At 42.8% G+C, this 12,584-nt stretch overlaps 1 protein-coding gene across 2 annotated transcripts in view; it reads left to right on the top strand.

Annotated features, from left to right (window-relative positions):
• Positions 1-12,584, top strand: part of SDC2 (syndecan 2) — a 104,057-nt gene that overhangs the window by 75,532 nt on the left and 15,941 nt on the right. For both annotated transcript variants that reach the window (XM_037892238.2, XM_037892237.2), the window contains exon 2: positions 7,181-7,292. In XM_037892238.2, coding sequence (XP_037748166.1) covers positions 7,181-7,292 — 112 coding nt within the window. The remainder of the gene's footprint in view (positions 1-7,180; positions 7,293-12,584) is intronic.

The following is a 12,584-nucleotide window of genomic DNA, read 5'->3' as shown; positions in this document are numbered from 1 at the left end:
CGGACTGTCAATGTAAACAAATGTCTCATGGCTGCAGGTTGCTCACCACTGATCTAGTACATAGATTATGTTAATCTATGGTACATTCACTAGTTTTAGATGTGTTCCAGTTTATTCAATAACCAGACTGGGCTCCAATGATCATTGGCTTGTAATGTGTTTAATTATTTAGGCCACAGGGTTTTGTAGCATATATCCTTGGAATATAAACGTAAGTGGGGGTAACAACTGATGGATGAGATCACAATCGGGATTTAATGAGCATTTTCTGTGGCTTCAGGGCTAGATTAAAGACCTGATAAAAGGAACATCCTTGCCAAGTATCGTTGCCATTTAATAGTTTTGGAAATGTTGTTGTTGCATATAAGTGACATGTCTATTGTGTAGCCTGGGATCAATGTAGGGTGCAAAGTGCACCTGTCACAAATAAGTGTCATGGATCCACAAGATCTGGGCTATGCCTCAGCTTTTAAACAGTCCCTTGGAACAGCTCTTTCAGTGTGGCAGGCCTCCAAGGGGTCCCACTTCTCCTTCAGGGTAGGACCTGCAGCCTTACCGCTTCCTAGACTGGAGTCTCTGGATTCAACCGGCTTTACTCTGTGAGCTCTACTCAGTAAGCCCAGTTGAGACAGACTCCTGGCAGAGACTTGCAGGCTCGTCAGAGACCAATGCATCCAAGCAAGTGTTTGGAGTGACACCCAACCAGTGCTTTCAAAACAGTAGGATTTATTAGTCAGCTGGAACACACAGCATTGGAAGTCCTTAGGTTAGCATTGAGAAAGAAAGGTTAAAGCATAGCCCATTCTGGTTAAGCCAGAGCAAACCACCAGCCAGGTTGTAGGGCAGTGGTTCTCAAACTTTTTTTTTCCGCGGACCACATTGAAAAATGTTGTCTGTACCGTTAGCTAACTATTGTAAAGCGCTTTGGATAAAAGTGCTATATTAAAAAAACCCTTCATAATAATTAACGTTTTTTGTGCTCTCTTGCCCCCGCTGCAGCAGCCCCTGAGCTGGGGCTGGGAAAGACTGGGCGGTCTCCCCCGCCACAGCAGCCACAGAGCTGAGGCTGGGAAGGAGGGCCATCTCTCCCCCTCAGCCGCAGCCCTGGAGCTGGGGAAAGTCGTCTCTTTCTCTGGCCGCTGCAGTCCTGCACGTCCCAAATTTCCCCCCCCCCCCACTCTTCTCACCCCACAGCCCCCTCCCACCTACCTTCTATTCCCTGCCAAGGCCACTACCTCACCTTACATGTGCGTCTTCTCCAGGGTCCAGGCACCTAATTAGTGGAGCCATGTCTGTGCAGCTCTACTAATTAGGTGAGTGGCCCTTCATTCTCTCGTGTGTGGCTGCCCAGGTGTGCACCTTAGAGGGAACCCAGACCACCTGAATGGAGCTTGAGGACCACTGATGGTCCACAGACCACAGTTTTGAGAACCTCTGCTGTAGTGGATTCCCTGTCAAGCTCTGTCTCTCTGTGAGTTCTTTAGTCAGTCCCAGATGAGAGCTGCAAACTTCTGCCAGAGCCCAAGCAACTCTATCCTCTCCTGGTCATAGCTCAGTCCTTTATTCCCCAGGCCAGCCCATGCTGTGTTCACAACCCCCCCCCCCGCCCCGCCCCCCCCCCCCGCCCCCGGCTGGTGCTTCCCACTGTTAAGTTCATTCATTAGTCATTTGAGCTTGCATTGTGTCTCGGGTCTCTGTGTTGATCTGGGTCAGTTTCAACTAATTCTTTAACAACTCTATTCATTCCACCCAGACAGTGAGGACAGATGAATGGACAGACACACAAGCGTGCACACAACTGTCTCTTAGTCTGCCCTGAGAGCAAACTTAGTCCTTCTCTCCCCCCCCACTCCACTGGATAGCAATGCAAAGTATAGAGGGAAACTGAGGTGCACATGGGATTCATAAAATCTATTACAGAAAATGTCCACTTCACAAACAAGTTATTTATTCACGCAGCTACTTCATTAATTAAGAAGATGAAGTTGGTGCAGTGAATGCACACAAGCTTTGAACTTTACTTAATACAGACAAATATAAGTGAAATAATAAAAAATGTAGGTAAGTATAAGAATAAGATAAGTACAATAAAATGGTTTTCTGGATTGTTCATACTTACTGCGTGTACTTACCACTTTATGGAGACCACTAGAAACAAAGATGGAAGTAAAATTAAGAAGAGATCACCCCCAAGAGGAAGGTGCTGGGCCAGGCTTCCTACCTGGTGGTGCTGTGTCACCATCCCAGTGTCACAGCTGGTCTTGACAACCTTTTTATACACCTCTTCCCATTCCACCCACATACATCTGGGATGATAACTGATCAAGTCAAGTCACAGCCCCGGATTCAGGTCTGGTATTCCGGGAAGTGTTACGGTTGACATTTCTGACCGCTAACCCAAACCTTTGTCAGTCCCTTTTCCAATAGTACACCAAAGCAGACAGTGAGTTCTTCTTGCAAAAAGCCCCTAAAACGCTACCATCTGTTTGTTTGTGGTTTGCCTGTTTATCACCAGATGCATTCTGAAACAAACACAAAATACATATTGCTAAATTTTATTACCTTAAGTCAAGTTCATCATTCTGTAACCTTTGGTCAAGCAACATGTCCATGCTATCATATAGCAACTGCCAGCTTCTACCAGGCCTCAGTCTAGGCCCTTGACACTTAAAGCTTAAGACCTATAGCCAGGCCTATTTTTCATACATACATTTTGGTTCTTCTACTTGCTTCTATAGCGTCAATAATTTCCATTATTTCTGTAAGCATGCTTAGCAGATAGATTATATTTTACCCAAAATTGCAAACCCTCCTTGATCAGATCAGGGGTCAACAATTGTTTCAAATATTAGCCAAGGAAATAGTTACTACAAAGGCCAAACTTTTAAAGGACTAGTGAGATTTGGATAGTACAACTCCGCAATAAGAGGCCTTCGCTACATTAAACAAAACTGTGAGGTGATTGCTGCTTCTGCACTTGACATTCATTTTGGTCACATGAAGTATCTAAGGCATATGAGCCCCTGGAAAAATTATTTTAGCTTTAAGGATAAGTTCTATTTTCGCTAAGTCTAACCTTGATGTTAGTTGCTATACTTTTTTTGCTAGGTATTGAAATTTAAAAATAATGTTTTCTGTGTTTGAATTCTGAGCATGATGCATATAACTATATAGGTAGCTATGTGATCAGAGGAAACCATTTATGTTATGGTGGTCAGGTGAGTGACCCTATCCCGCTCTGTATTTCCTCTTCCTACAGATAGCCAGTCCACTTTTGGAAAATCTGATGCACTGTGTTCCCTTGACTTGAGATACTAGGGCCCCAAGTTAACACTAGGGTAATGGCCTGCCAAAGTTTTATATTAGAGAAGAATTGTTTGAATGGGAAACAATAGCTGGATCAAGAATCTCTTTCCTCATCCAAAACAAGTTGCAGGCCCACACATCACAGAATTTGATGTAAACTAGTCGGGACTCCCTGAAACCTAAAGCTCTTCATACAGCATGTAATATTATTACGGGAAACCATTTTTTTTCTTTGCGTGAGCTGGTCCAGAACCAGTACTTACAAAAGCTTACTTGTTGTGAAGTTATTGGTGCTCATCCACAAACACTTGAATATCAAGGTGCTTATAATAGAGTCCTTGGTGAGTTAGGTGGCCCAGTGATTAGTGTACTTAGTACCCCCTTCTGGTGGGTCCTGGTCTTCTATTCAGAAGTGTGGTGGATAGGCTGTGTGAGCCCCTCCTGTCATGGGGGCAGTGGTAGGGGAGCCCAGTTCCACCCACTCCACCTCTCTGGCCGCTGAAAGTGCCTTCTGAGTTACACTCCCAGGGTCACTTTCCATCGCTGCTTTTCTCTCCTCGCTTTCAGTCCCAGATAACGTGAAGAAGAAAAACAAAAGGTAACCAAACTGTCAGCCACAGCCGCGCTCAGCAAATTGCCTTACTCCCTCAGGGAGGCTTCTCCGGTGCTCTTGTCAGGAGCCTTCAGGGCAGGTCTGTTCTCCTCCCCAGCCGCCCCACTTCTGAGCATGACTGCTCCTTTTTCAACCCAGTTGGCACGTGCTCTGAAGGGGTGGGGCTACCTGGCCCCAGTTCTGTCCTTTAACCCTGTCTGGCCTGGGGTGGGGTTTGTATACCCTGCCACAATGCTGAGTATTTATAAGGTGCTTTAGATTGGCATTTCTAGCACTAGCAGAATAAAATATAATGAAGTTAAAATTGCTGCTTAATACTATCTTGCTTTTTTCCATCTTCTCTGCATTCAGATGGTATAAAGCATTAGCTTCTAGCTGTACTAGTCCTCAAAATATTGGCAGCCAAAATATTATTCCAGGAGGTGGGGAAACCATATGGTAATTAGAAGATTTGGTTGGCAAAGCACTCAAATGTTTGAATGTTTTATATAACATTGGATGGGGTCTGCAAAATTGGGCAGGAAATCTCATCAGACTAAGCTTTTGTGATTGACTTTCAATATTTCCTGCTTCCCGTGAGACTAGAAGCATTAGCAGAACAGCTTTTCTTGCAGAATTGAACTATTTTTGCTTCTGATTTCAGCCAGAACCAGGAAATGGAGTGGGGAATAAAAAACGAAAAATAAGTTACCCACGCTTTTTCTAACATTAAAAGTTCTGGGCACGAGTTTGGGTTGTTTCTTATTTTATGCAAACCAGTTCCCATCCTCTCTAGTGTTGTGTTTGTGTTTCTCACCTGATTGTTTTGAAAAGAAACCAATTTGTATGGCAACATTTGCCATGTAATAAAGTTACAGGTAAATCTGTAAGTATTCTCAATTTGATGCTGCTGGATTTTTGTACTTTGTTTTTTTTTTTTTTAATAATATTGTGTATATTTTCTGCTGCAGGATTTGTTGCTGCTTAGTCTTAGTCATAATCATTGGCAGCACTTTCTCTTGAAATATGCTGCCACTTTTCTCTCAGATCGAAGAACGGTCTTTTATGTATGGTGGCTTCTGTCTGTGGACAGCTGGATTATCACTCAAGCTGTCCCTAGCAGGAGCCAGAACAGGCAGGACAGGCTGATGTTTTTCAAGATGCTTTGGAGTTTGGATGAGCTGAACCTTCCATTGTTTCTCATTCTCCTTTCTGCTACTCGTTCTCCATTCTGCTACTCACGCTGTCGAATGTTGTCAATCGTTACATTGTGCTGCATGGTTTTTGTATTCAATAGAGTGATATGGCTGAAAAATCAAAAAGAAAGGCATATGAAAACTGATCTGTTCCTCTTCGGCAATCATATCAGTAGCAGTATGTGTGTCTGTCTTGTGACAGAGACTCATTCCTTTATATAAAATGCAGCTTCAACTGATTCTTACACCCCCGCCCCCCCCCCCCCCCAAACACACACACGTCATCTAGGATAATGGCAGTCTGGTGACTTTCCCAGAGACATCTTGCAGCAAAGGAAGTTGTGGTTGTAGGACATACTGTTTCCTCCAACTTATACACTTGACTGGTGCAGCTTTCATTAAATGCCATTTAATTAAAGTGGCTGCTGAGAATAGGTCTTCTACAAGCCATATTTAAGCACAAATTAATTTGCAAATTCCACAGATAAAAGTTGCAATCCATGGTTCTTGTTTGAGTCCAGTACGACCCCTCTCCTCCTTCCTGGAAGAAAAGTAAGATAGCACTCTTCTAGCCTAGATCCTCCAGAAGAATTGTCACGTAGCTCTAGAGCCTCTGAACATTCATCAGAGGATATGTTTCCTCATGTAGAGTTTACCTAAATAAGCCCACCTAGTAAAAAGAATCCTGAGAAGAGCTAGATTGGCTCACATTCTCAAATTTTAGGTGCATTTTCATCTAGGAAAGAGTAGGCACAGAGGCCAAGGTTTTGATTCCTCCTACTCTAAAAGGATCTTTGTGCCATGTCAGGCTGGCCTTTGCACTTTCCTCTCGAGGCGGATTTTGATATTTTAGCTCAAACTGAAGAACAGTTTGTAACAAAGTAGGTAACCGTGCCAAAAGGGTGCTTGGTAGAGTGGAAGGGGAATCAGTTGCCAAAAGTCTCCTTAAATTAAATAAATAAAACTCCAAAATGTATGCTTCACAGTTTTCCGAAAACAGGCCTGGAAAAATTTGTACTAGAATATTAAAAGATTTTTGGCTTCCAGCAGAATAGAAAAGCACAGCAGTGTGCCTGCTTTTTGCTTTCTGTTACTCAGTAGTTCAGGAGGGATCAATCAAGTACTTTTGGACTCAAATGGCTAGATAATTATCGTTAGGCCTAAAATAAACGCCAAAAGAAAACTTTAGGGCGCAGACTGGAGCAACAGACTCTGGAATTAAACTACATGACTTAAGTTTGCATTACGCCTTTGTGCATAATACTTTCCACTGATTCACAGTGAGGTGTAATTTCAGTTTGTAATTGGCAATCAACATTTTGCTTCCTTTCTGTCTTGGCGTCTTCACAGAAGTGCTAGTAGTATTAGCAGTAAGCAACTTTTCTAAATGATCAAAAAAGCTCTTTTGCTAGCACAAACAGCTGTGATCAAAGTGGTGGAAATGTTTCACAATCTGGGGTTTATAGTCAACCTAAAAAAAGTTACTGGTACTTTGTTTCATCATCAAACCCATTTTACCACCTGATCAGTTTTGGTGAGGAGACATTACATCTAGGATTGGAAAAGATAACGAAAGTTGATGGAAGACCTCAAGAAAACTGAGACAATGGGTATTCTGATGGAGCCAGTATTTAAGAAAGACATGGTACTTAAGGAATCAGAGCCTCTTGTCTGAGCATAATTCTGTAGGCACTGTTCTCGTCTAACCACAAATATCATAATGCTCCATGAACAACACTGTCTTACTCAATATTTCTAGGTGCAATTCATCTTGCTGACTTTAACCTGTCTTTCTAACTGGAAACCTTTCTAACCTAGGGAGGTTGTGGAATCTCCATCACTGGAAGTTTTTAAGAACAGGTTAGACAGACACCTATCAGGAATGGTCTAGTTATTACGTAGTCCTGCCTTGAGTACAGGAGACTGGACTAGATGATCTATTGAGGTCCCTTCCAGTCCTACACTTCTACAATTCTGGGAATATATACAGCATACCATAGCTTTGGAAATAAGAATAAAAGTGAGGAAAACATTGCGTTATATAAGTAACTACCTTTTTAATGGTTCGTTCTTACCTATTTTCCAGAGAGCAGAGTTGACCTCTGATAAAGACCTGTATCTCGACAACAGCTCTGTTGAAGAAGCATCAGGTGTCTATCCAATTGACGACGACGATTATTCTTCTGGGTCCGGCTCAGGTAAGACGTGTCTCTTTACATTTTTTCATCTCATTGTAACGTTTTTTTCTTCTTCGGTAAGTACAAGAATGTCTGTCTGAACCTGAAAGCTATTCATCACCTTGAAATTATTGCTTTAGTTGGGAGTCCAGGGCACTTGGCTCTATACATGCATTGTGCTGAGCATCTCTCCAGATTTATCCCCTATATTTTAACTTCATGCTCTTATGCTTTTACTACTCAGTTTGTCCAATAGCTATATCATTTTACTGAATTTCCCTGTATCTTGTCTATAGCGTGCTGAGCTTTCTAGAGTTTACAAAGTAGAGATTTGGGCAGGTGTTCTCTCCCCCGTGGGCAGATTTGAATCCTAATTGGGTATCCTAATCTTTGATATTAAATGTTTGTAGCAGGATACTAGTTTAATCCAGTCTTATTTTTCTTGTACACACACACACACACACACACATTTAGATAAATGTTGTTAATAAATCTATTTACATCTTTTTAATAGAAGTCTAGATATTGCCATACAAATCTGATAGCTTTTTCTGATGTAATTTCATCAATTTAGTGGATAGAAGAAATGCAATGAATATATTTATATTTGGATATCAATTAAGGTGTTCTACATAGTGACACTCACCCAGTTTCTTTACAAGTTGATTTAAGTGTCAACTATATAAATTACATCACATGAACAGGAGACTGGTTGAAAGGCCAGCAACAGAGTGGTTATCCAAGTGGGAAATGTGTCAGGTGAGGTACCATGGAGATCAGTTTTGGGGACCCATGTCATTCATATTCTTTAGCAGAGTAAGGTCCACAAATCTGACAGTAGGTCTTCAGCCTGTTGGCTATTTTAGGGCCAGAACTCATAGTTGTCAAGCACTGGCCAAGAATTGTGCCTCTCCTGCTGAAGAGCCTGCTGGTCTTGTTCTCTTTCCAAAGCTACAGTTGAGATAGACAGGCCTTCCTGATCTAGAGCTTCTAGGATCTTTAGAAAAGAAAGTATTGGGTTCACACTAAAACAAAACCTAAATGTTACATTGGTACATTTTATCTGTTAATTTAGTTGGACCTGAACTAAACTTTTTGCCTTGCTTTTGGGGTTGAGCCGCTTAATGCCTGCTTTCCCTCTCTTCCTGAAGCACTGTGGTAGCATATGGCCGTGCTTGATCATGGCCGGCAAACAAACTAACGGAAAACCTGGTCCTCTTGAACTCTTTCCAGAGAGTAAGCATGGATAGAGCTCTACTGCTTGCATTGCTGGGGAGAAGCATCCCCTCACACAAACCTTGGCCCAGCCCAGTAGTATACGTGGTGGTGTGTGAGAGCAGCTTATATTGCCATTCGTGGTGCAGAGAGGGAAGTACATAGTAAATACACTGATTCCATGTTAGGCAGTAAACGTTCCTGGAGAATATCCATTGCTAATTCAAGATACAAATGAAATCAGATTTCCTTTTTTTACACGGATCTTCTTCCTTATCTTTCTGTTGTCCTGGTGAGTTGTAGGGTGAACTGTCAACTCTCTAGTTATATGCTTTAATACTTCTCGACAGCACTGTAGTTGAGCATAAATACAGTAAGTGGCTGTTTACCCTTTGTACCTGATCCAGACTCAGCTAAAGGAAGAACTTTGCTTAATGCAGACTTGATACTGTAGTAGCCAGTCGACCTTGAAATTTCTGCAGTTTCTTTCTTTGGTGTTCATGCTCACGGGTTGCTAGGACAGGCAACTTTTAAGAAAGAGAATATTTTAGGAAGTCTAATTTGGTTCAGTGTTTGCTTCAACCTATGACAGTATTAAAAACTGCCTCTCCTTTTCTGCCCCATTTTTGCAAGTAGAAATAATTGGGTGCATAAATAAAATGTAGATGTCTAAGTATTTGATTGCTCCTGCAAACATCTAAAATCTACTAGTGATAATTTCTCCTTATAAAGTTGCAGGTACAGACTGACAGGTCTGTTTTGAGGCCTTTTGGACAGATGTAATCAAATGTAGGCAAGGAAAGTTATATTGTATGAATTACATTTGCATTACAGAGAGACTGTGTGGCCAGAAGAGCTCTGTGTAAGCTCAAAGTGTGTCTCTTTCACCAACAGAAGATGGTCCAATAAAAGATACTATCTCACCCACCATGTCTCTCTAATATCCTGGGACCAACATGGCTTCAACAGTACTGCAAACCATTTTAATATAATATAAATATCATATAAAAATATAAATATTTTAATAAGTGCATGTGATTAAAGATAAGTAGTCCAAAAATTACAGAGAAGAAAGTAAGTACTAATACTAGAAAATATGACCCAAGGAAAGCTGCCCTGTGCTGGTTCATTATATGGGGAAAGTTTATTAGAGTCCACGTTTTACTGAAATCCTCAGTAAATGAAAAACCAGCCACTTAGCTGTGTGCACACACACACTATTATACCCGTACCTAATAATGTATCATCTGTATGTAATGTTTAAAAGACTTTAGTGAAGACCAGTCAAATGGCTGTGTGCATTGCCTGGCATGTGTCTTGCTCCCTGATTCAGCAGAGGCTAGTACTTAGGAGGGTGCTGTTTCCTCTCTTCACCCTCAGAGTGCAACAGGGCAGAACTTCAGTGCATGGTTCCCATGCTCATCTTCACAGATTGCAGCCTAGCAGATCAGTGCTGAAAGACCAGGGCATAGACATTCTGATTCCTCTGGGCATACATATACACCTTCCCCCCACCCCTTGTCCTTAGTAGACAGGTCTATGCAACCCACATCAGCGCTGGATGGGCAAGACCCTTTCCTGGACCAATAGGGGCCAAGTCCAGAAAATACCTAGTGAGCTCCAGATCAGCTAGCTCCTGAATTGCTACTTCTAAACCTGTCCTACTATGGATTCTGGTAGGGCAGCATGCTCCTCTGAAAACCACAAGGACAGATCCCCTTCAACTGATCAACCCAAGAAGAGTGGACTTCAGGGGCTGAAATGGGTACCACTGGAGGCCTGAAGGAGCACAATACTGGACTTCCAATATTGTCTTGGACACTGAATATAATTACCTCCGTTACTGACATCTCATTTGTCACCATGTGCTATAGCACCATCACATTTGGTGTTGACTACTTGGGCATTATGAACCTCTGCACCACTTATTTTAGCACGCTGTCTCTGTTTTGAGATCATACACAGTACCAAGGGATCTGCGGATTACAACAGAGTCGAAGTTGCTGTTGCTATCCATGGTGCTGAAAAGTTCTTTGAGTAGTGGCCCTATGGATACTCCACTCCGGCTGCGCATGCATGCCGTGCACCTTTAATCGGAGATTTTCAGTGGCAGTGCCTGTTCAGCCCATGCATGCACTCTACACATCCTCATGCACTGCACTAAGGTTATATAGGGCTGTGCGGATAAATTGCCCTCTGTTCCTTTTCAGCCACCTTGGCCTGAGGTGGAATATTCAGTATAACTGCTTTTGTCGGTCAAGCTTGCCTGGGCTAGTATGTTAGCATTAGAGTTTAGATTAATTTAGTGTTTTATAGTTAGTGTTAGTTTTTATAGAGCATTGTTTTTGAGGATTTTTTTTGTCCTTTCAATTCTCTATCCCCACCCCCTTCGTGGGGAAGTATGCCAAGATCACCAGGATTCAAATGTTTCTTCCTCAGCTTCCTACATCCTCAGCTTAACATTCCCTTAGACCTTCTAAAGTAAAAACTTGAGATCTCTGAAAGGGGCTCTAAGAAAAGGAACTCTGGATCACCTCGTAAAGAACCCTCACCAAAAAGACTGAAGTCTCCTCATAAGTTGACCATCTCTGAGCCTTTGGGTTCTCAGCCCAGTACCATTGAATCTCCAGGCTCCCCCGGGACTGATGGCACAGCCAAGTCTCTGGGCTCCTCTAAAAGCCATGGTTCCAGCCACACTCCGGTAGCTAAAACATCTTTGATACTGTCAGGACATGATCAAGGCATTAGAGAGGGACAGTCTGCTCTCAGCAAACCAGTACCGACAGACACACTCCAGCCTCCAGTACTCAACATAGTGGGGCCCTTGGTACCTCAGAGAGCTAAGTGGCCACCTCAGCCTACTTTTGCCTCAAAGCATACCATCTGCTTCCTCTTCCAGAGGCCTGCCTAAATAGACCTTCACCTTGATACCATTAGTTCATCTGGTACCACCGGAATGTAGGTACTTAGGGGACCTATCTGTGTCAGAGGAACTGGAGTCTCCCCTATCGAGGGGTACTAAGCCCTTTTTGGTACTGAGATCTGCACAATTACCAGAACTGCACCTTTCTCTGCTACTGCCTGATTCCCCACCACTTTCTGGTGAAGCTCTTCCTGTGGATGATGATGAGGAGCACGTCTCTCAAATATCTGACCAGGTTCTCTTGTTCACCTCTTTCTGACATCTACAAAGAAAGAGAAGATGCTTGGGGGGAGACATTATGAAGGCCTTCCTCAGTGTATGAGCAGCCATAGATGCCACCCCTTATTCCATGTGGTTCCCCTCAGTGACCATATTGTCAACAATTCTCTAGAGATTCTAGCCTCGCTTGCTGGAACTGCAGAGACTGACAGTCCCCTTCCCATCTCTTTCTCCTCAGTTACCTGAACAGTAGGAGGAAACATTCGAGGAGCTGGAGCTCAGGCTGCAGACCGATATCTCATCTGCCCCTGAAGACGCTGTCATGACTCTCCCACTCTCCCTGGCTAATGACTTTAAGCAGTTCAAGACTTGGTGAAACAGGTGGCAGATTCTTTACAGATACTCTTTGAAGAGGTCAAGGAGTCATAACACAAGCTGCTGGATATTTTACAGGCAGCATTGTCTGCTCAAGTTACCCTGTCCATTTAATGAGGCACTTTTGGATACTGCCAAGACTATCTGGCAAATTCCAGCAACGGTACCACGCACTTATCAGTGGGCTGATAAAAATACTGTATCCCAGTCAAGGATTCTGAATTATTTTCCCACCCTTCTCCTAACTTATTGGTCATTGAAGTTGCCAATGAACATGGAAGGCAGCATCACACTTAGTCAGTGCTGTATTACAAAGCCCAAAATGCCTTGACCTTTTTGGACATAAGAGCTACTCCTTAGTGACCCTGCAGTTTAGGATTGCTAATTACTAGGCTTTAATGGGATAGTATAATCACACAAACTGCTCTTAAGTTTCAGTCATTTATTGAACACCTTCTAACTGAGCATCACGAGCATTTTCAGACCATTATAGCAGAATGCTAGCTGCTCACTAGAATGTTCTTACAGGCTTCTATGGATGCTGCTGATACTGCCAGTTGTCATGCGGTGGGCATCTTTGA

Source organism: Chelonia mydas, chromosome 2, assembly GCF_015237465.2.
Source record: "Chelonia mydas isolate rCheMyd1 chromosome 2, rCheMyd1.pri.v2, whole genome shotgun sequence".
NCBI lineage: Eukaryota > Metazoa > Chordata > Testudines > Cheloniidae > Chelonia > Chelonia mydas.
Note: the sequence above shows the minus strand (reverse complement) of the source record. Positions and strands in the feature narration are given on the sequence as shown.